Source organism: Larus michahellis, chromosome 6 (genome assembly GCF_964199755.1).
Source record: "Larus michahellis chromosome 6, bLarMic1.1, whole genome shotgun sequence".
Classification (NCBI taxonomy): domain Eukaryota; kingdom Metazoa; phylum Chordata; class Aves; order Charadriiformes; family Laridae; genus Larus; species Larus michahellis.
Window position 1 is genome coordinate 59,390,384 of NC_133901.1, and position 26,080 is coordinate 59,416,463.

A 26,080-nucleotide genomic window follows, 5' to 3' on the forward strand; every position below is an offset into this window, starting at 1 on the left:
ATTCATACCAAAATATCACGGGCAACAGATCTTCAGTCCTCCTCATTAAGCCACTGAAAGAATGAAGTAGGAAGTCTTGGCCTTCTGCATTTTAGCTGGCATGTGATTTACCCTACAGAAAATCTCTCTTTAAAGATATCCAGAAGCCCTTTTTTAAAAAAAACAAACACAAACAAACAAAACAGAACCTGACATGAACATCAGAGCCAGAGGCAGCATAGTCATCTTGAGGCTATGCAAGTCAGCAGTATCCTATAACGACATTAATTTGAATTAACTATCAGCTTCTATATAGCTATTTAAACTGCAAATAAGACCTTCTGTAGACATGAAGTTCAAGCCTGGACTAGGGGAGAATTTGCAATGTAAAATGTGTCTGATTTTACTGCTGATTTTTTTAAGCATAGAGCTACATATACAAAACAAAGCCATGAGTGATAATGAGACAGGAAGTGGCAGCAGGACATATACAAGCCAGATGCCTTGTATAAAGCCAGGACGACCAGAGCAGCAGGGAAAGATCTGGTTCACAGGGGACTTGGTAACAACAGCCATAAACATGAATGAAAATAATCTAGAGGTGGCTTTGACAAAAAGATGTATGTATTGAGGAAAAAAGGGGTCCTGTAGCTACATAGGATTATTTCTCCTCTATCTGTGTTGAAAAATCATCTTGACATCTTTACTGAGCTATTTCTCACTGAAAACCTTGTAAAAATGAGAGTCCCAGAAATTCCGTGTTACTCCAGCTCACAATACCGCAGTTAGCTCCAGCGGAGATTGTGGTATTAAACTACCCTTCACCACTCAACATCCTAATTGAAATTTGTCATTCTAATTACCCCTGAGCACATCCAGCAGTTTAAATATCAACTGCCATACCTGAGGCTGACATAGGGAGCATGGCATAGAAATACGAGAGCTCAATTTTAAATCGGCTAAAATAAAATTTATTTTACTGTTACAATATATAATCTCTTATCAACACAACTCACAAAGTGTTTACAAAATAATATCATTTTCTGCTGCATTTTAAACACTACTTTTATACAAACTTTAAAGGTAAAATAGGATTTTGTAGCTAGAAATGTTTTTGTTACATTTTTTAGAAGCATCACAAGAATTACTTCAAACAAGACTTTTTCTTATGTGTCGTCTTCACAGACAAAACTGAACATTTATTGTAAAGACCCGAGGAAGGATTCATGAAAGCTTTCTTTAGAGAAAGGATGCCAGTGAGCAAATGCATTTGAGCTAACTTAGGTGCTCTGAAACGCCTCACAAAGGAACCTCCTCCCTTTCCCTATGCTGACTATAGGGAATGGCGGCAGCTTGATGCATAACGGTAGCTTTCATGAATCCCCACGTTGATGACCTAGTATGCAGTAAGACCGTAACATACAAAGCTCTGGTCCTTAATGCTGTGCAAGAGACCATAGAAATCTTAAAACAGAAGAGAATCTGAAGTATTACAGTTGTCACAAAACCTAGTATTTTAACATTAAAATTGAAGTTACCTAATGTCCTCCGTGAATCTGGTAGTAACAGGCAAGTATTACATTACTCAACCCAGGTCTCCACTACAATGCACTAATATACATTTAAAGAGTGGAAAAAGCTACCATTTTCACTGCTGCTAGAAAAATATGTGCTAAAGTGAAAGGATTTATGCTCCTGCCAGTCAAGTCAGTTGACAGATTTTACATGACAGCAGAATCAGGCTGACAGTGATTATTTTACATACAGCAAGCAGGTAGAAAGAGGTGCTACTTTTTTTTTTTTCATGCATAGTTTAACCAGCTTACAGCCAGCTCATCTCCATTAAGACTAGAGGTGCACGATCTACCATTTGGTTTAAGCCAAACTACCAGCAAAAATATTTCCAGTGCAAACAAAATTGTTTTTCTTCAAGAAAAACAGCTAAATTTAATGCTACTTCTCAAAAAACAATGCTTATGATGCGTGATTTTCTACCTATTTTGGTCTGCATTTCCAAAGTTCCTTCCTCTCCCCAAATCGCATCCAAAGACAGATGATCACAGTACACTTATTATTTTTGTAGGCAAAGACTGTCTCCTCCCCAGAGTAAATTGTACTGCCCACTGAAGATCATCCCTGAGAGCACTGTTCTAGCTAGACACTTAGAAAGTAAGCAATACCTCATATCTTAGAGGAAAAAAGGCTGTTCACCCTGTAAGAACTTGTGGTTTTAGAAAGTAAAAAATGCAGCTACTCCGAGCATTTAAATTCCCTGAGCTGAGTGAAATTTGAAGACAGTAACTTGTAACACAAAGCATAGCAACATCTATAGCTGTACTTACAGATGCTGTAATTTTTTACAGTGGTAAAGTCAGACCTTAAATTACAAGCATACAGCAGTTGTTGGTGGTTCTTTTTACATGCTTCCTATCACAGGAAATACGATGGCGTTCTTTGGTGAAAAACAGCAGTGAAGAAGCTTGATGACTTCGGATTCTTTTGCCTTCTGACATTCTAGCAATCCTTAAGTTACAGTTAGTGGAGATACTACCAGGCCATAGTGCAGTACAAGTAAACCATCCTAGAGAGATGAGAAAGAAACTGTATCATCATACCACTTCACTTTCTCCATGAGGCGTGTCCATCTCTGTCTGGTATGACCATCACTGCACTGCAGAACCCCAGCTTCAATCTCATTTGCCTTTTTAAACCACATCTCTTCCATATTGCAAACACAAGTTTTGAAATATCAAGGCAAATAATTATATTCCCCTCTCCTCTTTGAGATGGAGATGGGTGTGGGGGGAAAAAAAAAAAGTACTTATACAATAAGAAAATGGTACAATGTATTATTTCATGAATGACTTTTCAAATTGTACATTTGGCAGTAGGACATTTAAATAAAATTATCTATCTACACAGGAAATATCCCTGTTAAACCAAGAAGAAAAGCAAAATGAAATACGATCCTTTCTGCAGCAAAACTCTTCACTGTTCTTTGCCACACATTTGTGAACCTGACCTAAAAAAATGTAGAAAGGATCCCACCTGCTACACCCAGCTATAAACTTTAGAGTGGAACTGACAGAAACATCACAGTATATACATCTTTTGATGTTATAAGAGCAGCAGCAACAAGAAGTGCCACACTTTCCAACTTCAGTATCCCCACAGCAGACGAAAACACTTCCAAAACAGATGTGTGCTAGAGGGTCACAGTAATTAAGTTAGGTCACAGCTCTTACTGCCTAGCTCAGGAGAGACCAAAAAAATTCAATGGCATTGGGTTACAAAAAGGTGAGTGTTACAAAGAGAGCATTGTAATTTGCAAGACCTCTGTGCCAGGGGCCAGGGACATAAAGGAAGCTACTCTTTTTAGCTTTTCCCATGTGTGAGCTTATTATATCCATCAGTGATACAGAGCTCCAAGGCCAGTTTCAGACAAGTGAAAATAAGTAGCAGCTTGGATCATGTTGCATTCATGCAGCATAGGGGAGGACGGGAATACAGGGAAGAAATTATATTCCCATATACTTAACAACAAGTTTCCTTCCTCACCTACTGGATCAAGCTCTTAATTACAGGCAATCTCAACGCTTGGTAACAAAATTGAGCCTTTTAAAAATTTCTGTCAGTGTCTTTGATGTCTCCTTGCAGTAAATTTCACCAGTTCTACACTGTTTTAAAAACTGAGCCAAATTGCTTCTTTTTATATAAATACTGTGCAGCAAATTTTTAATGCTTTTGCCCTAAACAGAGCTAGAAATCCCATTTCTGGTTAATTAGAAATATTCAACCAAACACCCAATTTCATAAATGTTAAAATATCCTGAGATCTACAAGATTTATTCCTGATTTATTTTTTTTTTAGCCTACTATCAACTACTCAGAAACCAACATGTTAATTGTTTACATACAACTGCTAAAATAAGTTGCCTATTTACTCCAATTAAAACAACCCAAACAGGTTACTATCACAGGCCAGTATCAGGAACTGACCTTCCCACACTTGCTGGAAAGACCCATAGTTATTCAGAACAGCTAAAACTCTGGTAGCTTGCACCTGTAGGAGCATTTAACCTACTGAGGCTCTAAGGCATCACTTGGTAGGAAAAAAAAACCCTCCAACAACCAAAATATTCACAAAACCAGCCTTGAGCATTTAAGAATCATTTAGGAGGAGTAAAAGCTCCTCAAAGTTTACAGTGATTACGTCACAGAAAAATAAATCCCACACAACATATGTCATGCTGCTTCGCATTGGAAGAAATCCTTCCAGTGTAAATGCTGCCAAAGAACGTATGTTAAAATTAATGCCTTTGGCAGAGAAACTTATCCGCATTTTTTAAATCACTTTTCTCAGCAAAAAGAGTAACTGCTGACATGAATGAACTTCCAAACAAAAAATGTGATTCAGAAGAGCAGTTATTTTTCTTCTTTAACAGTGACTGTACTCATGCAAGTAAAAAATCCCAATGTTTATTCCTTTAAATGACTTTGTATTGCATAAGTAGCCACTGAAACGATTTTCTTAGCATAAAGCATCTACAATGAACCTCCGAAACTGGTAAATGATAATGGCAGCGTTGAAGGCGTTTCAGCATCCTGTTGTGAGCTGTTAGGTGTATTCCAAGCTCCAACACTGGTTTGGAAAGGCTGGAAGGTTATGATGGCAGAAGATGCCCTTGGAGCTTCCAGTTCCTGTGTAGCTGTAGCCTCACTGGGCTAGGACAATCATGCCCCTCACTGAATTTCAGGTCTTGGTGAAAAAGAAACAACCCTTACCATTTTTAGACTTGACCTATCCATTATTAATTTTTTTTTTCCTGGATAATTATCTAAAACCATTTTCCAATGTATTTTAATCCTAGAAATGCATTCTCATGATTTCTGCAAAATAATATAAGACTATAAAACATGAAAATGTCACAATTATTTCAATATCAAAAAAGCAGCAACTGTCGTTTATTTGCAGTATTCCTACGGTAACTACTTTCATCCTAAAAGGTTTCATAACAAAATGAAGAAAAATTAAGGATGAACATGATCTTTCAAATTTCCTGGAAAAAATTACTATGAAAGCACAAGACTTTACAAAAAGCAATGAACTTTTTCTGCTTGTTTGCCCAAGAGAGCAGGCTTGCTAGAATTCATCACTAGCATACTGATTTTGTAATAACGAGACTTGACACATCACTGGAGAACATATCCTGAGACAACTGTTCTCTTTGTGGAGCTGCTGACTGGTACTTTGCCACTAAACATCAATCAGGCAGACCCAATTCTGACAAGAAACGAAAGACACTAGATTTCAACTTGGCAGATCCATTTCTGACAAGAAATGAAACCAATGCAGCTTTCCTTGAAGTGCTTCCCCAAGAGCATTTTTCATAGATGAAAAGCTCTTGTGCCAAGATGAAGTCTAAAAGCATGCACTATACCCCTGGATATCTCACTGCTATTGAAGCTTTTAGTAGAGGGCACTTCCATCACTATGTGTTGATTGCTATATTTACTTACAATGCTTCTAATGTCCTGAGCTCAAGTTTGTTACCAGTGCCAGCTTCCTTTCGGTTTCTATCGCTTCCTTCCCGAAGTGGGTTAGGTTACATTTTCCTTTTTTCTTCATATTATTATATAAGTAGCTAAGACATCAAGTATGGCATTTATTCCTTTTGACTACAGAAACTGAGGTACACACCACAAGCCTCAAAGTTTTTTTGATGTCTGCCAATGCTAGCATGAGCCACATACATCCGCCCTGGCTGTGAGGTCCCTCCTAGTTACTCAAATTGGGTACAGCTGATGCAATGTCCAAGATACCTCGAAATCAGCTCTCCACTCCTTGCCCCTGACACAGATGACCTCTCGTAGCATATAAGTGCTCAGAAGAAACTTATATGTAAAAGATTGTCCATGTGTGTGAACAAACAAGTCAAGAGAACTGAATTAGCTATTATTTTAGCCCTTCTGCCATCTGTTTAGATTGCTATTCAAATAAAATACCAATCTAAATCCTATTTCTTCCCATTGTATTAGATTAAACATTAACTTTTCAGACTTCCAAGTTTCAATGAATATACAGTTTACCATTCATCATGATTCTACGTCTATATCTTACTATGCACTGGGCAGACTATTTCATTGGTTTTCTCCACTTTTATAATGGGAAATAAAGATGCTTGGAAAGATCCACAGCGAAATTAAAAAAAAAAGAGAGCTTTCTTATTTGCAGCACCAGGAGCACTTAATACAGTAAGTTATCAACAAGAACTAAGTTGGCTATATGCTCATGCTATGACCAGGACCGGTATAATATGCATCAAGCATATTAATTGCGTTCATTACTCTGTATCTCTGGTTTGTGCTTTTATGAGCAAGTTTATTCCCCTGATCCAGTCAAAAGGCTAGCTTCATTTGGGATGCTTCAGTCCTTTGATTTCTTGCAGAGATGCAATCACCAGGGAAGGAAAACAAGGAATGTTAATTGAAAGAAAGGCTAGTATAATTATCACTTATAAGATAGCAACTTGTTTTGGAGTAGGAAAAAAACCCCACAACACCCTCATATCCAGAACACCATCACACCATCCAGAACATTCTTAGCACATGGTATACTTTTCAACTCTATTTGCAATATAAAAAACATTTTGCATAAGCTGGAGAGATTTTCCAAGCGTCTTCTTCAGACAAGTTGGTGCTACCTGATAGCTTAAGGAAGAAGTCTTCTATTTTGAAATAGAAAACCTGGAACAAAGCCCCCGTTGCCACACATACCTGTACTGCACTCTCTCCTATGGCTTGACGAATTTCCCTTAGTGTCTGGTAGTGTTCTAGCAGGTGATCACCACATATTATGTCCACCTGTGAAAGAACACAGACACAGTCAAAAGTTCAACCTACCTTTGGACTAGCAAAACAGAACCTACGACCTTTAAATTTGATTAGAAGAGTTCAATTCTACCATGTTAGACACTAAAGGCATCTTTACCTTCGTTGTCCAAATGTATTTAGCACGCATAGCCCTACTGCGCTGCCCTAATGCCTCCCACCCCACGCCCCTGACCTGGGGCTCACTTCTGGAACAGAGAGGACAGTTTATTGTTTCACTCCCAGTTTAGTGCATCCACTGAAAAAAAGCTGTTTAGTAATAGCTGTGATGAATTTAATGGGAATTTAGATCATGTATTAAAATAATCCCACAAACACCCAGAGTCATTCATCAGTTGCAGAAGAGGGCAAGTTGTTTGTGCCACTGACAGAAAATAAGCCATTGCTACTCTCATTCTTGAGTGAGAAAATACGTGATTAAGTGTGATTAATATGACTGTTTGGAAGAAGCGTTCTAACTGAAAAGAACAGCTCACTGTATGCCACTGTCAGCAACTACTTCATACAGGTCTCCTTCAAAATGCAATCAATACTTCTGTGATGCAAGTGACTCAGCAATTGTAAGCAATATCCTCTGCTGCAGCTAAACTATGTCAATGATGTCTGCAATTCTGGAGGAGGCAGTTTTGTTAAGTAACTACCCACAAAAACAGTAATTTGGGGGGAAAAAAGAAATCACAATGAGGTATTCTGAATTCCCTGCCTCGACTATTATGAAAAATATGCTTCTTTATAAAGTTACTATGAATTTACTGTACATAGCATAATTCCAGTCTCTAACATTCCAAATTAGAGCAGCTAACACAGCATTGTGTCTCTCTCAACTGCAGCTTGGTTAGTTTCCTTAGAAGCAGTTTCTAGATATGGAAATGAGGGCTCTTATCTGTGAATGACAATGACGAAACCTCAAAGTTAAAGTTAAGAGCATCGACAATGAGCTGTCCCACGGCTTTCTGCAAGCAAAATGTCTAATTTCTGCCACTGCAGTAGTCAGGGAGCATACTGCAATATCATTACGTATTCTCTTATATGTCCACTTTCCACGACAGGGTGCACTCTGTGCTTTAGCTATTCAATTCCCTTGATTTATGCCCTTCTGCATGCTGACCCACTATCTCTCATTCTTCATGAAAAGATTTAGGAAGATTTATGCCTCATGCTGGCAAACTGCATTGTTCTAGGAATCAGGAACACAAGAATTCTACTCCTTAGGGGCTCAAAATGGGCTACTTTACTTCACCATCTGTATAGTATGAGAACGATGCAGAATACTCCATTTGCGTTAGGCTGAATCTTAATGTGCAGAAGATGTAAACTGCTTAGTATTCCTGCTGTTTTTAGCTTCTAGGAGGAAACCAGCAGGTAAAAACTAATCTGGATGTAGCATTACATGTTGATTAGATATTGATCCATACATACACACAAATGTATATATTTAACATCAACATTTGATGTGTTTAACACAGAAATTGAAAGAAATATGTTTTTTTCTTTTTGAAAGGTGGTTGCAGTTATTTCTGCTGTTTCCTGTGCATTCTAACCTCTACAGTTATTACTGCAGCAAGACAGACATGCCTGCTTTGCTTTCCAGTGATATGAGTTAAATTACTTTTGCTTTATAAGCTTATAATTTTTATACCATAAGGCACTGAAAACGATCATGCTCCCACTGAAACATATATACATACACGTTGTATATATTCTACAGAAACAGAAAATCTAATCTATTTGCCCAATATAGGATGCAAATAGACACAGTGACAACTGCTGACAATCTTTCAAAACAGAATCAGAATGCTTGCTTGAAAATATCCCACTGCTCCAGTTTCAAACAGTCATCATTAAAGATCCAGTGTCTTATAAATTGAGAAGAATTTTTCACCATTTTTGAGTGCTCTGAATAACAAACGCCTAATTTCCTCATGCCAGCACCAAAGCCTGAATTTCTGCCTGATAATTCTTATGCTAGGATTCATTCTATAAGGACAAGAGAATAAAAGACACAATGAAAAAAATACTAGTTCAGTGTGAAAAATCAGTTGTGAAATGTGTCTCAGAGGAATCCTTGTGCCATACAGGAATTAACATATTCCATTACAAAAGAAGCGCCAGCAACACAAGTACTATGAATTTACTACAATGTCAACTGACTGGTAAAACTGAAGCCAACTAGTACTGATAGCTAGTGAGACAGAAGTGAATATAGTTTGACCTTTCACTGAAAGGAAACATGAAGGTGCAGCTGTTGAATACTCAGTCAATTCTGTTAAAATTCTTATTAAATAAAGTAGCCTTTCCATTATGCCATTTATTTTCTTTAGGTGGCATGTTTGCTATTAGAGCTATTTCTCTAAAAGCCACAATAACAGACAATTATAAATTAATACTCACCAAGTAAGACAGAGATAAAAATGGAAAACTTTCATCCCACGTAAGATTCATCTCAAGGGGGAATTTGGCCCAGAAAGCAGTGGACCTCAATCAATAGTTTCTATGACAACCCATACTATCCAGGGAAGGATCAGGAAAACACAAAGTTTTAGACACTGACATGAGTACTTGGGCTAATTATTCAAAAAGCTGACAAAGCTTTCCATTTCCTCTAGTTGCTATTTAGTTTTCAAAGGTACCAGATATTTCTATTACAGGGTCTAAGACCGGCACAAAGAAACTGCATCAACAACTACAGTGCATGAGCACAGACCTTCTTCCAATCTTTCCCCAGGCTGCAGTTTACACACACACACACTTTCAGGAATGCACATCTGATTATGGAACATTTCTATTCCGTAAGCTACATTAATGCATTTAGACCAGCCAAGTTGCAAATCTTTCATCAGTCTCTCTCTCGCCCTTACAGAATGAATGACAAGAAGTGAAAATGATGCTGCAGGATGACTTGAAAGGAAATAACACATTCAAGAAAACTTCTCATTCCCTTCCCACCCTTCAGCAGAACACAAACTATGCAGATGTGCATCAGATATCAAAGCCAATCACCTAATGGATTCCTAACACCATAGCCTGTATTAAGTTCAAATTCAATGTTAACTACTTAGATATTACTAGCAATTCCAGTTGCTCAAAAATTATTTTCACAAACACCCCCAACAAATTCCAGCAAGAACGTTCAGGAGAGACCTTGTAATTAGAAATATATATATAAGCACATACAGAAAATTAATCATTGTCCAAAGCATAGGGATCAAAACAAAGCACCAGAAAGAGTAAACTACAGCCTGTCAGCTGAAGTGGTAGACAAAAATAAATGAAGTCTTAACCTTTCAGATAAACTAGGAAATTTGAATCATAATTGATTTGCAAACTCAAATACAGTAGTCTAAAAATAATTTGAGGCCTGAGATTAGGAGAAAAGAAAAAAGGCAGTTGCTTCAAAACTGCTGTTTAGACTTTTGTATATACCGTCACATGAGTCAGATGGCTTATTTCACATTTTCATCAACCTCAATCCAACCCACTTGTGTAGGTTAATGAAGAAGGGCAAACGTTAGCTAATATTATACACGACCAAATTAAGTCAAAGAGGTCCCAATACAGTCAGTAGTTCAGGAGAATGGGTATCATACTTTTATCACTTGGTCACTGAATCAGTTGTTACAGGGAACAAATAAAACATTCTCAAATAATACTTTTGCTGACTGTTAAACTGATGTTCAGTAGGAACTCACTGCATTCACAAAATAACCCCACCTAGTGCCCTTACTACAAGTTTCAACAATGAAACCAAGAACACAATTGGTATACTGAGGAATGAAAGGAGGAAAGACTCTGTGCCCTCTTTCGAATCAAATCTTTTCAAGTCCCAGGTAAGGCACAATTAAACACTGTGGCAGTAAGGTTTCTGTAGATAAATGTGGGGAAAAATACTGCAAATGCAGTGCATTTTAGCTCTATAGTCATAAATGCACATTTCAGGCAAAGAAATTTCCTAGTTTCCCAGGGAAATCTTTTTCTTGAACTCTAGTCCCAAACTGAGTGCACCAAATTCATGTCATTTTATATAAAAATTGATTATTTTAGATAATGAAGAACTGGAGATAGTCAGATCAAGACTAAAGTAACATTAGAAAGAAAAGCTTATTGTCCTAAGTTACTATCTATTTCTTCTTTAACATACTTTGGGGAAGTCTACAGGAAATGATGAACCACTGCAGTCCTCAACTCTCTTCCAAATTTCCACAGCAAACTAAAAAAGCAGCCAAGCACCCTCTAGGTTTATATTCTTTGCACATATAGTTTACAACCTATTTTCTTAAATTCTTCTGTCTGTGCTAATTTATATTCAGGTTCTCCCTAATTTTGTTTTACAGTTTCTGTTTTATTAGCCATCCTGGGAAGCTGAAGTAAGACATGATTCATTAGGCTTATTAATCTTCAGTGACATCTGACATCCCTTTCACTTTCTGCATCTTTACCAACAAACCATCAGCTTCAGTTCTGCATACTACAATGGGAAGGTGACAGCTCACTACATACACTCCTTTAATCTTAAGTCCCCATATGACAAAGAAATTATCAATCAGGATATGGAAAATACTTCCTGCTTCATTTACCCAATTCTCTAATCTTTTAAAAATAAGCCTGAATATCTTCAAGAAATCAGTCATGATTTGTGGCATGAAGACTACAGGTTTCCAGAGACCAAAATACTGAAAAAAAAAAAAAAGGGGGGCGGGGGGCGGCAGGGAGCAGATCACTTAAGAGAGGGAAAAAAAGCAGCCAAAGGATCTGACTACAGAAGAAAGCAGATTTAAGATTTCTTTCAGACAGGCAGGGCTTGCACAGAGAGACCAAGACATTAGAACTAGCCAATGGCCATGCCTTACTCCAGAATGGCAAACTGGATACTAGCATAGATAAAGTGCCTGGGTCAGCATCAAGCAACATCTTGAGAAAGGAAGTCTATGAAATCATCATTGGCTTTTGAGACACAGTAACATTTACCCACTAACAGCAGATCATACCCTGTCTGGGAAGTCCAAGCAGAAAGTAACCAATGGGGGAAAAATTCTCAAGTTATGTCTGTTAGATGATCGCAAGATTGCAAAATCTGAAAGACATCCAACACACAGGCCTAGCTTGATTTTGAAAGATGAGTAACTACAGTTTCCATTACGGATGCTCGGTGTTCCTGAAAATTGAGATTCTGATGTAGTACTTAAGAAAACCCAACAAACAAACAATTCCTTCCCCTCAAATAAACAGTAACTCAATTAATGCAAGAAGTTTCTCTAGTCTCATTTTGAGGATACTTTTATTTGTTCAAAATATCGAGTCAGCACCACCTCAAAGCTGCAGAGACTGAGAGGAAGCCAACAAATGAAAATACATTACTTCCTCAGAATGATGAATAATTTATATCTGATTTGCTTTGCCACCACTGAAAAGGTAAGTGGCATGAATAAATAGTCATTATTGAGGCACGCAGTCATGCTGTAGTGTCTCAGACAGTTACTGCTGTATGAAAACACAACCTTAACTCCAAAGCCAGCACTTAACTTCCACCATTTACCTATTCACATCAGCATTGTCTTGATTTGACAATAACTGACAGATTTAAGAATCGTTTATACATTACAGAACTCCTGCACCTTCCCAACTGAATGGCTGCTGAAATACAGGAAGAATTGAGAACTGGTTTTGACATGCAATTCCTATCAAAATGGTCAAGAAATATTAAGTTAAATTCTTCTGTACTGTATTCTGCTCCTCTGAATTCTTTTTTGGCGGGACATGCCTACATCTGCATTCATACCTTTCATTTTCACACATCCATCCACAGTATCATTCTTTCTTAGCCCTTGTTTTTCTTCAACATTCAGTTTTACTGTTACTCAGCTCCCTACCTGTCTCTGTCTTCACATCCTCCCACACTCACACATTTTCCTGTCTATATACTCAGTTTTACCGCTGAAACAGCAGTATTTTGTGGTTTTGAATTTCATGTGCTGAAATCTTCAATGGAACTTGAGAAACTCTATGCAAATAATGAAGTATTATAATGAAAATTTAAACATGTTGCAAATTAGTTGACTTATTCCTTGCAGATCACAACATTTGAAATGTTTTATTTTTTAATCCTTACTGCAGTAAAAACCCCTAACATTACTTCTAGACTCTAACAAACAATGGAAATGTTTTGTCTGAAGCACAGGCATTACATTGATCACACTGTACTTGTAAGTCCCACTACAAGTGGCATACCTGACAAGTAGGGTCCAGATCCATTTTTCTTCTGAGGAATTTCTCCACATGTCCAATCGTTGCCTCCCCTGAAACACGCACAAACTTCTTTTCCAAAGGCTGCAAAGAATAAACGTGAGATTTTAAGACAATGTACCTTTTCAGCCATCATCCTTGATAAACCCCAAACCCAGGTGGACACCCAATAACAGAGGGAGACAGCTTAAATTTTTGTATCCTTTTCTGATCTACTTCCAGATTACCTCATAGGGAAAGGAATAAATATGTATTAAGACTCCAGGTTCAAACTTCCTGCTGTTTAAAACAACATTTAAAAATAACTAACTACTGACTTCAGCCCCATTTCACTATTGAAGTATTGGAGAATGATATTTGCTATTAATTCTGCACAGAAATTAGTATTACACAGCATGTTAAGAACCTCTCCCCTCACAAGCGTTTACTCATCAGAAACACATGAACTATTTCCCACAGTTTCTTTATTTTCCCCAGATCAGGCTTGGGTACCAAACATGATTCGGGTAATTAAACCATACTGCATTTTGTAACGCAAAGAGCTTAAGCCCTTTAGCGTTCTAGAAGTATTTCTATATTATGTCTTAGGCTGGAATCAACTTAATAGTCCATGAAATTCCAGAATCAATTGAATTATACTACTATACAGAACACAAGGGCAAAACTGGTCTGAAATCTTTTTGTATCATTTCTAAATACTTTCACACCAAGGACTGCAAAGACAAGACATTTGTTATGCCAGCTTCAAAAATTTTAATAGGTTTCTCTTCTACGGATAGAATTTTAAACAGCTGACTGGTGATATGGGCAGCTAAGCAAAGAGGCACAAAGGCAGAGCAGATGACTGCATTCAGTGTGATAAATGGATTTTCTTTTGTGTCAATTAATTGGATTTTTATGTTGACTTCTGAACAGCTGCGATTTATTATCCAGGTTCATCATATTCTTTTAATTTGAAAGAAGGTTCAGAGGGTCATGGACTACACCCTTGAATTCAATCATGAATTTAAATATGTATCCATGATAACTGTAGTTTTGGAACAATAGTTTGATTTATTCACGTACAAGAGCTAGAAATGCCAGTCAGACCTGATCTAAGGAACCATGCTGCTGCAAGCTTAGTGATGCTGAATTTACGCTTGCTGCATGTATAAATCACAGTTTATGGCCACAGACCTTGTAACCTGTTCTCTCCCTGCCCATGCCCACTTGAAAAAAAAAAAAAAAAAAGAAAGAAAAAAGGTTGAAAACCCTTTATATATGAAGTTCAACATCTAGTTCAGAAAAATAAGACAGATAAACAAGTCATTAAGGACAGAGCAATGCCAAAAATGGATGAGAATGTTTTGTTTGGTTTTGTTGATGGGTATGTTTTGTGAGAAGTGGATACGAAAAGGATTTGAAAGGTTGATAAGTAAACCCCTTGGTCATGAAGTAGAATAAAAAAGCACGAAGACACAAAATGTAGTGAAGAAAATAAGGATAGAAAGGAAGAAGAGATACAGTGAAATGGGGGGGGTTAACATACAGCAAGGAATTTGAAAGTGCTGTAGAAAAATACCAGTTGAAAGATGTGGTATGTGGTATTTCTTAAAACTCACATAGATGATATAGAAGTCTAAATATGCACATAAGCTGAGTGGCACTTTACTCTATGGATCGGATTATTTGCAGCACAGAACTATTCACCGTGAGTATTGGTGGGCAGCCTTTCACCTTCAACATCCTCAGAACGCCAGAGTTAAAGTGAGCAGGAATATTTATGGCTTAAAAGGGACCACCCCGCTACCCCCTCCCCCCAAGACTCCCAACCGTTTACACAAAAAAAAAAAAAAATCCCTTTCCTGAAATGCTGGGTAGGTGTGGGGGTGCAACAGATGAAGAAAATCAACTGTAGACATTTTCAGGACACTGCCCAGCTTCTACAGATTAATTCTGATTTAGGAAACTATATTCATATTTCAACTCTTCGTGAAAATTCTTATTTTTGTATCTGAATGTTTGAAATTTCCTCCTACGCTCTGCTATAACAAATGTAATTACTATTAAAAGTAGTATGAATAACTGCAATCAAATTGAACAGTTCGGATTTGTGCCTGAAAACATATTGGTTAGAAAACAACTCAGCTGAAAACATGAAGGAAATTAGTAAAATGGTACCATCAGGACAATTCACATGTAGGTTACTAACATGCTTTTTACTCAAAATCTTCAACAGTAAAATCTTCCTAACTGTATCTGTCAGGTGTCTTTTACATTCTATGTGCCATTCAATCTTTTGGGTCCTACAATTCCAATACAGTGCAAGATTAAATGCAACACATACTAAGTAATTTTATATTACATCTCCTTCTTGCCTTTGAAGAGCCTTGTTTTCCAAGTATTTAGCCAAAATAGTGGAATGACACACTTGGAGCATCTCTAACTCCAGCATATGAAATCATGAAGGAAGCAAACAACGTGCAGTTCCTCTAGGAATCTGTACCAAAGCAGCACAGTAAGAAGATCCATACTGGAAGAAGAGCCATACTTTTTAGCAAGGATCAGGAATGCTATTTCTTTTTTAGCACTGTTCAGACAGCAGACCTTATTGGTGAAAGGATGGAAAAAAGAATAAGCTTTCTGCTGACTAAGGAAGTATATTGTGCTGTCCAGACAATTTGTATATTTTTTTGGTTATGTTTAAGCACATAGCAATTTATTACACTATTGTTATACCTCAGGCTATGTTTCCTCTCAATAACCTATGCAAGCTTTCCACTAGAACTAGATAATCTTCAAAAACCAATATTTTAGACAATGCCTACACCTTTGTTCAGGATTCCAATGAAAGCCATAGTAGCGCACCTTTTGGAGAGATGCAAGAATAACAAGCTAGAATCACCTAGGTGAAGTTTCATCAGTATCATTCCCATTCTCCCACACAATTAATTATGTAGCCTCAGAAGCATTCTTTTACTATTCTGTGATGCTATGCAATAATAGGTTTGAAAGTACACTGTAATCCACGGTTGGATATTACTATGCTGATGAAAGTTCAGGCTGCACTCAGTGTAAGAAAACCAAACTAAATCAAATACATTCAGGTTATACATATTTCTGAAGTAAATCATAAGAGAAAAATTCAAATCACATCTGCACCTTAAAATTCCCTGTGCCTTCGTTAGCTCTGAAAAACAAGAGAAGAGTAAACACAGTCAATATTGCTAAGGTTAACAGTTATTAACACCCTAAAGCTCTTTATCATAATAGTGACTTATTGATTTAGTGGTCTGGTATATCAAACTTATTTTTCAAATCAAGCTCCTCCTTTCTTTAAACTAACAGATGGAATAATATCAGACTGAATTTTTATATCTTTTTCTCCTACCCTTTATTTGGTACTCCATTTCTCTTGTGAATTCAGCTATTTATGACTTTAAGGTTTGTCTACATGAAATGGAAAAAAAAAAAACAACACAGCCTGAAACCATTTTTATACATAACATTAATTTTCATAGGAATAGTCTGTAACATTAATGCTGATTCAACACCCATACTTCATCATCCTTGATATTTGGAACTTTAACAGACAGTACCTAAGAAGCTGCTGACAGAATGTGCCCAACCACCAAAGAGGCCTTCTGGGCCAGTTGTTGGCCTTCCAGACTATTTATAACACAGGATTAATGCTAATGCTTTCTAGGAACTCAGGAAAGCAGCAGGTGTTTCTCTGGAAGGTGAAATACACACAAAGATGGGAAATGACCAAATTCCCATCTGGCTTCAATAGAGTTTCATTGATGCCCAGTCTAAGCACATGATCTACTACTGATCATCCGCACTCCACACCTCCACCTTGTAGTGCAATGCATAAATGTCTCAATGAAGTAAGCACTGGAGAGGGCAAAAATCAAACACCACAATAAATTGACTATAATTCTACTGACCATTTGAGATAGCAAACAAATGTATTTGTAATGATTGTGCAGACCACACATTAGCATGGCACTTCAAGTTACTGTAACAGAGTAACTCCACCTCTAAGTATGTACCAGCTATCAGAGTTAAGTAAAATTATCATCAAATTCTGCCACTGAAATGAAATTTAAAGTTACTAACACACAAACATAGAAAAGCTTTTTCGCAACAGCTGTCATTTTCTTTGATACAGTTCCATAGCCACAGGCAATTAGATAATATACTCCAAAAACACAATACAGACAGTCAAACTTTCAAAGTAACAATTTCTGCTGCCTAGTCCAATCTTCCAAGTTTTCTTTACCCAAAGAGTTTTCTTAAAGTCTCATCATCAACATAAGCTCTTTGATTATGACTTTGAAGAGGAAAATATATTAACCTTGAAACATATAAAGAATAAAAGAAGAACAAAGGTTAAAAAAGTCACTAAAATAAATCACAAAGTAGATGCTGTTAAGGCATCATCCTTTTTTTGGTTAGAAACATACTGTGCTTCCCTCCATATACATAACAAGAACACTGTGAACAGTTTCACATAGTATAGATGGTATTTGCACAGTATTACCTGTTTTGCTGCCAACACTGGAATGGAAGCTTGAAATACCACTACCAGAAAAACAAATACAACAACATCGATTCAAGAGCTACCTTGTTTCACAGACAGGCAGATACATATTTACTAGTTTTGAGGTCTAAGTTGCCTAACATCTTCCTTTTGCTCTGAAAAAAAGAAAAATGTATCTGCTGAGAATCATGGCAGGGGGGCAGAAGTAACCAGGAGACTTTCACAGTGGAGATCTAAAACAAAGTACTTTCACTACAATGAGTTCAAACTGTTTCTAATCCTGTAGCCAAGAAAATCTACGTAAGCTTTCCTATAGAGTAGTGCTCCAACCTGAAAGGGACATCCTTGGAACTAAAATCTAATTCCTGTTTTTAAAGTAATTTTACAGTGAAGTTATCACTGAGGAAGATGTAGGGCTGTCGGTATAAAAGCATGCTCCTATACCCTTTCACTCCATATGCTCTCTCTGCCACCTGCCGGGCCAGCACAGCAGTGGCCAGTACCCATCACAGGTCCTTCAAACTCATATCTAGATGCTAACTGCGGTCACAGGTATAGTCACAGCCAAGACAATAAAATAACAGCATATATGCTCCTAACCCAACATAAATGTAAGGTGAATAGTATTAGCTTTACTTTTTTTCTACCTGGTTTTTAGTCAAAGCATTTTATCTTATGTCTGTATTTATCCATTTAATCACATTTTACTCAATGGGGTAAAAAGCATGCCTGAGCCCCAGGTCACTGGGAGCCTGTACTAATTACATCATGTGTTTTATACCACATTCATTAAAGGGAAAAAATCCTTTATAAGTACAATTAAAAACTATATTTAAATTAAGTTTTTAGTGTACAATACACAACGGTCACAGGCTGAAGAGCTATATAATATCTTTGCTTTCCCTTCCTGTTCGACACATGGCTCTTGGCTTTCCTTGTGGCAAGCCTGCTTTTAAAGCAAAAGCATTAATTTCCTCAGTCTCATTTCTTCCAACACATTAATATATTTCTATACCATCCTACTCAGCAGAATGGCAGTGTAATACCTTGTTTAAAAAGAGGAACCTAAGACAGACTGTGCTGAAAGGTAACCAAGAACTGCAAGCGCTCAATTTGGGACATCCAAGATTGGATTTGCCTGCAGAACACTTCATACTACAGTTTTAGTCATGACTCCCACTGCTTTCACCTGTGCTTGCGAGCATTCAGCACTTCTGCAAGTCAGGCACACAGAAAATGAGCAGTGAAATTAAGTCAGGTATGTGGATTTGCAAGGACATTCTATGGAACAGTCAGGGACTGATCCTCAGGTTTAGCTTGAAGACCTTCTCTTTTCTTCCTGCAATCCCACTTTTCATCCATTTAAAAAAATAAAGAAGCAATGTAATGGGCAACACTTAAAAAAAATAATAAAGTGGCCAACAAACCGAAAAAACACACAGCATCACCTACCTGGCCAAAATTTCCCCATGGAGGAAATGTTCTGTATTCTGAATAAAGTAAAACACAGTGGAAACACTGGACATAACAATATGAAAAGACTAGGACGTGACGTCTACAAAGAGTGATGCTGAATCAAGATGGTATGCTTTGCTGCCAGTATTTCCCAATTTCTGATGGCTTGACTTTACAACATTTGTGTAACAGTTCGCTGTGATTACATGTTGGAGTTCTCTGAACACTGTGTTCAGCCAAAGCCAGGCCAAAAGCAGGCACAACCTGGGTAGAGGGGTAAGAGTTGCAAAAGCCAAGCTGCTTCCCCCGCAACAGAGGTTCTCCACTGTGCGGTGCTATCAGAGCAGTTACAACTTCCAATCCTTTCTCAGTTACCCGCTTTCAATCACTAACATATAAATCTGCACATGGCCAAAGCAATACAATTTCTCCTTCCTGTGTCCCTGAAAACAGCTCAGTTGTTTGGGCTGGATTTCCCCCTCACAATCCATTGGCTAAAAATAAGTCCTGATACAAAAGCTTCAGCGTAATTCATTAAAGTCTGGGAAACTGTCAGGCAAACTTAATAATAGACCACATTATTACCGCCACCTGTAATATTTACAGGAACACTACTCTTGCTGTCTGGGTTGTACTTGCAGTTCCTCCGAGCAAGTCCTAACATAGTCAGCATTAATGGTACTGCCACCTACAGGGATTATGAAGTTTAAGAGACAGGTATTTCATCACTCAGTTCACTGAGACCACATTACTTAGTTAAAAATAAAATAAAAACATGCAAGTTTTAAAACTACACTTTTTAGGAAGCTGTTTTCACAGGAAGACACCTTACACAATTATCTGCATCACCTAGCTATGCAGAGCTGGCTGTCACTATTGCACTGTAAGTTCAAACGAGGAAGTGCCAGCAACAGTCCAACACACACAACCAGCACCCTCACATCAGCCACTTGGCTCTTACATTTGCTCACAACTCACCCAATGAACTCCAGAAGTATGGAGATGTCAAGTTCTGGTGGGATCCGGAACACGGAGCCCAGAACTTTTCGAGGTCTTCCTCTGCTCACTGGAACTGGCTGTGGGACAGCTAAAATATTCAAATAGATAAAATGCAAATACAACTTGAAATAAAAGCAGCCCAAGACACTAACATGCACCAAGAACAGATAAGCTCATAAGGAAAAAGAGCCCATGCAATTCACCCTATTTATTTATGACTAAATCAGCTCTTTATACGTTTCATGCTGTGTATCTGAACTAGCATTTTAATAGCTTTCAGCATGGCACTTCTCCAAAGAGCTGTTTATTTGATAGTAAAACAAAAAATAATTAGAATAATCCCTCATCTGTCAACAGACTTCGAAGTTTTATTTTTACTCCTTTGTAACATCTATTATTTATTCAGGGCCACAAAATAAAATTAACACATGTTTTATATATATTTCCTGGTTGTAGACAAAATATAATTTGTTTAAAAAAAAAAATCAAACCACAATCTGAGTTTAAGTGCTGCCAGTTCCATCTATTTTTCTAATCTGAGAACTGTGACAAGTTACATTAATCAGACAACCAAGAATCCCACGTTTCCAATACTACATATCTTCTTCAGTTGTGAGCTAATATTTCAAGGAAAGCCCTTAAGAGTAAATGGTATAGTAAATATTTCCTTAACAGTGTCCTCTAAAGTGACTATAGCTCACCTGGTTTGGGCACTTCTAATCCTCTCTCTTTATAGAAGTCATGCATTTGTTTTTTCTCTCCTGAAAAAAACCAACCACAATACAGAACAGATTGCAATGTTATTTCAGATGCTGAGAACATCCATAGTTTCCAATGGTCAGAGCACTAAAAACTTTCCAAGTTACTACAAACCCTCCCCATCACTAGTATTCCATATGAGGCTGGGACATTTAACATACCCAGACTAAGAGCTTATTAATAAAAACTGGGAAGAAATCAGAGAAACTGCCTATAAATCATACTGAAATAGCTGCGAAAACTAGTATCCTTCTGGCTGGCCTTACTATTTTTATACAGTCTGTAGGCTGTCATGACTCTATTTTTGTACCATCTATAGTCCAAATATATCATTCAGTCCACCCAGTTTCATTGGCTCCCAAAGTTCAACGTAAATGACATGGGACAGTGAACATATTAACACATTTAAAATCAGAAAAATAAATGTGGCAGAGAGGAAAAAATAAAAGCATTTGAGAGAATTATTCCTAGCAACTTTTTTTCAACTAAGCAAAGTGAACTTATTAGATTTAATGATATTTTCTGCACTTATACAAAAGTAAGGCATGACTATGAAGTATTATCTGGATGTTTTATCTGGATACAATTATAGCTGTGTTTCATGAGATAGCGTACGTACTGCTATCCATAATACCATTTAACAGCCAGAAAGATGCCAGTTGACACAGATAATTCATTAAAATTTATAACGAAATGTTACAAAACTATTTTAAAGAGTCCAGATAGAAATGGGGCTTTGAATTACTGTTTTCTGTTCAGTCTTTTCAATCTCTAGATGGTAATAAAATAAAGAAAGGGACTTACTTTCCTCCAAATTGACAACTAATTTATAGACTATGTCTTGCAGTTGTCGGTCCAGTCTATTAAAAAGAAAAAAAATGAAAGCATCTTTAGTGCAATACAGAATGGTTTTCAGTAAACTGCAAGAGATGCCAAATACATTGTCGAAATATCATGTACATAAAGACTGACAGAGCAGCAACTTCATATCTGTCTAAATTCATGTCCCAATAGCAGAGCTCTAACAGAAGAAGCCATGTAAAGTTAAAAGCACTACCCTTCAAGAATTCATGAACAGTTCAAGAAAATAAAACTCAGTTTTCAGAGCTAATAAGTACACCATGCCAACAAAGCTTTGTCTAAAAGGAAATCAAAGCAAATAGTTAAGATCCCATATCACCTATGACACCGAGAAAATGCATAAAAATACCAGGGGTGGGGGGTAACAAACCCTAGAAAGGGATACAAACCAGGTAAACCAAGAAATTGAGTATTTTTATCTTGACTATTGAGATGAAACTTATATAAGCAACAAACACAATGCATTCCTCGGAAGCGTTCCTTCATCTGAAGTCAGAAAGCACAAGTCTGCAAAACAAAACATTTATAAGCAGCAAAACTTGAAAAAAAAATCTATAAAAATGGCATGAATTTATTACCTGATATTATAAAGGGGCTGTGTCTGATGTACAACAATATTGCATTTTGGACATCTGTTGCTATAGTAGAAGTGTCTCACTATGCAGCTTTTACAAACTGTAAAGAAAAGAAACCCCATAAAAGTCATGTGTCCATTATACAATACCATCTGTTTACACAACAGGAGCAATTACACACAGACTTCTCAAATAAAATTCGTCAGCCAAAACAAAGCAAGTCTTTCAACTTTCAAACTCAAGTAAACAGCAGTTCTCTGTCTGTACAGGATACAACACTCCTGAATATTCAATTAGGAGTATTCCTACAAATAATCCTAATCCAACTGATGGCACATGTTCAATATTGTAATTATGTTAGCCAGAACAAGAGTAGAGCTAAAGCAACAGAATACTGACTGCTGCAGACAGGTTTGCTAAAAAGCACCCAACAAACAGTTTCAGTAGAAGAACCAAGGTATGAAATTATAATTCCGCCATTTTCACTGCATTCTACTTGTACTTTAAAAATCTGGAAAGAAAGCTAATGAGTAGAAATATCTATAATAATTAATTTACTACCAAATCAGCTCAATATCAGCCTGAACACAACAAACTCTTCCAAATTTACAAGGAAACTTCTAAGAGATCACCACAGTTGCACTTGCAACATTATGCTGTTGATAACAACAGTTGTGCATTTTCCTAAATTACAGACTTCACTGAATATTACATGGTATACATCCAACTAGTAAGAAGTGCCCCCTAAAAGAAAAACAAGACAAAACAAAAAAACAGAAAAAAGATTAGTTTTCCCTCTATGTAGTGTTAGTGGCTGCAAGGACTAGGAAGCCAAAATTCTTGGATTCAGGTGGGAACATGGGTGAGTTTGAACATGAGCTTCACAGAAAGGGTTTTATTAGCTTAGAGAGAAAATAGTTCTGTAGCAATGGAAAAACTGTTAGCGGAACACGAGGACTGAGGGGAAAAATAACAAGATAACAACACTGAAATCAGGTTTTTATTATCCATCCATTTCTACTCATCAGGTTATAGACTAAATGTTCCATGGGTGCATATAACCATTTTTGTTTCTGAACTGGTATTTCCACACAGCCAGCTACCGAGTTTTGTGAATTTACAAGCTCGTATCAGCAACAGTTTAAAAATCTCTCTAGTTCATTATGAGCAGGGCCACTCAATTTCTTTTCTTAGTTACATACTCAAATTCCTAGAGCCTACATAAAAAAATAAAATAATAAAAAAAAAATATGTAGTAGCTCTAGTTTTGTTTTACTTGGGCTTTATCTTTCCCTACATCATCTTCCCTCTTAAACTGGGAAACTAAGCTGATTTCATCATTTTCTGACGCTTAAAATATCCAAATATATTTTCCTTAATGAACAGAATAAACATAACACAGATTCATCTCAAACAGAGAATTATCTTTGTGAAGCCAGAACATCTCAACAGCAACCAAACTCTTCATATGACAATACCGATACTTACAGGTGTGCAGACATTCTGTAATAGTTGTAGCATCAATAAAGTAACCTTTGCAGATGGAACATAGGATGTAAGGGGTCAATTCTGCGAGGTTTATCATACGCTACAAAGAAAGAAAGTACTAGTTTGAATACACAAGCTAAGCCATGAAATTTCCTGGTTGCAGCTTCCAAAATATCAAAGCCTTAAACCAAGAACAAAATCTGGATCAACATGCTACAGAAATGGTTTTTTCTAAGAGGTCAGTCATTCCTCATATACAGCTCTTTTCTAAAGACTTTTATCTAGTCTTCTAAATTGACCTTTTTGTGAATGGAAATGCAATTTGTTTCATGAATTTCACATCTGAAAGGCAGACTAAAACCAATCCTTTTGGGATAAACTCTTTAACAAACTATCAAATAAACCTGAAGCTTAAAATGGATACTGGTAGCAAATAATATCATAATTTGAAAAACACTCAGTAAGCATTTCAGGGCCCCCAGTCAAGTGGGCTTGATTAATATCTAGTGCTGCCTCTTATTTCTACACACAGTTAGGGATTATACAGATATATATGGATGCAAAGACTGAAATTTCACTGCTCTGAATTCTGGTTATGAAGTACTTTTATCAGGAATGCATGCAATTTCACAACTACTTTGCTGTCAGAAGTCTGCTATTTCAAAAAAGAACAAATGCATTCTATAGCAATAATCTGAGATCTGCCTGAAAGAGGTAACACATTAGATTTTTACATTGTTTCCTCTCGTCTCAAAGCCAGACTAAGGGGCTTTCTTTCCCTCAACAACACCATTAATTTTGCCCGAATGCCACCGTTTAGCACTCTCTCAGCTACGCCAAGAGTTTGTAAGAGCTTCATTTAAATAAGACTGATTAAGTGAATTTGGGTAATAATAAAAAGCCTGTTACCATGCAGCCTATGTTGCCTAAGCAGGTAACCAGATTTGCACCTGGAAGTTTTCAGAAGTCCCCAAAAGCATGTAAGTTCAAGTCCGCTGTTACAGGACCTGCATGAAAACCGCCGACTGCTGCGGACGCCAGGTCTCACCTGCAGACGTTACCTTTGGCACCCGGCAGCCTGACGCCCCGCCACCCCCTACCCTCCTCAAGCTCATGCCGCCCCCGCGGTGCCCTGCTCCGCGCCGGAGCCGGCAGGTTCCCGCGGTCGGGGCCGCGCCCGCCATCCCGGCCCCTCCACAGGCCCCGGCCGCCCCGCCATCGCGGCGGCAGCCAGCACGCGCCCCACACCAGCGGCGCGGAGCACGCCGGGAACGGGGCCTGGCGCGTGAGGGGGCCGTTGGGCGCCCTCGCCTCAGGGGCCGCCCCGCTCGCCCCCCCACCCCCCGCACCTCCCGGTCGTCGTCCGAGTCCAGCTCCCCGTCGTCTGTCCCGAACCGAGCCCCGGAGTCCCCCTCGAGCTCCTCTTCCTCCATCTCCTCTTCCTCGTCGTCTTCGTCGTCGTCCTCATCGCCGCTGGACTCCGAGCGGCTTCGCTCGAACTCGAAGGGGAGGGAGCGTGACCCCGAACAGCTTGGAGCCCCTTCCATCTCCCGGTCCTCGTCGGCCGGGCCCGCGCCGGCTCCCTCCCCGCTCGACAGCCCCGAGACAGCAGAGCCGACGTCCACCTCCATGTCCGCGGCTCGGGGCGGGGAGCGGGGCAGACGCGGGACCGGCCACCGGCCGCCCGTGGGGGTCGGCGGGAGACGTAGTCTGCCAGCGTCGCCCCCCGGGGCGCGTGCGCGGCGTTGCCGCGGGGCGCGCTGGGAATTGTAGTTTTAGTGGACGCGCCATTGCACACGAGCGCCAGGACTCAGCCCGCCAGCGATTTTAATAGTGTGCAGCACTCTCTTCGTACTGTCTTTTTACACTCGTCGTCCCTCCAGACAAGAATTATGTGACTCGCTAATGAAGCACAGCCAAGCGTTTACTTTATCGCGAAAGCGCGTCAATCACAGGATACCAGTTTTATTCCAAAAAGATATTAATTCTCTAGTGTTAAGGAACCTGTATTTGCCCAAGATGAATAAAAGCAACACAAGAAACGCCTGGAAAACTAAGTGACCCAGCCCTAATTAATTTAATTCGGAGCACGGCCTGTAAGGGCATACACTCCTACAGCCATCCTGGGTCTGCTCTACGGAGGGCACCAGTTATTAACGCCAAATCAACCCGTTTCTGGATAAGGCGAGCACCGCTGAGCTCCATGATTCACACCCGCGCAGGCACCACCCAAAATTACGCTCCATTCGCGCCAGGAACACCGTAGCACAGCGGCCGCCTCGCAACCGCTACGACCGCCTCCCGCTAC

The 26,080-nt window shown here is 38.5% G+C and overlaps 1 protein-coding gene across 2 annotated transcripts; it reads right to left on the reverse strand.

The window, feature by feature from the left end:
• Positions 1–934: 934 nt before the first annotated feature.
• PCGF6 (polycomb group ring finger 6) lies at positions 935–25,545 on the reverse strand. 2 transcript variants are annotated; one of them, XM_074592479.1, is made up of 10 exons: positions 25,122–25,544; positions 23,773–23,872; positions 22,288–22,384; positions 21,653–21,708; positions 20,791–20,850; positions 20,069–20,177; positions 16,252–16,279; positions 13,096–13,194; positions 6,757–6,843; positions 935–2,560 (listed from the first exon to the last, which is right to left on the reverse strand). In XM_074592479.1, exons 1-10 carry the CDS (start codon positions 25,401–25,403, stop codon positions 2,504–2,506), a joined length of 975 nt encoding a protein of 324 aa, XP_074448580.1. In that variant the 5' UTR covers positions 25,404–25,544; the 3' UTR covers positions 935–2,503. The 2 variants fall into 2 exon arrangements, 1 of the variants encoding a protein (XP_074448580.1); XR_012587701.1 differs by lacking the exon at positions 16,252–16,279 and having other exon boundaries at positions 25,122–25,545.
• Between the last annotated feature and the right edge of the window lie 535 nt (positions 25,546–26,080).

Coding starts and splice junctions, on each gene's coding strand:
- PCGF6 (XM_074592479.1), bottom strand. CDS start 25,403: ATGGAGGTGGACGTCGGCTCTGCTGTCTCGGGGCTGTCGAGCGGGGAG. Junction 22,385..23,772: donor TACAGAATGTCTGCACACCT/GTAAGTATCGGT, acceptor TTTTCTTTACAG/TTTGTAAAAGCTGCATAGTG. Junction 6,844..13,095: donor ATCTGGACCCTACTTGTCAG/GTATGCCACTTG, acceptor GTTCTTTCACAG/GTGGACATAATATGTGGTGA.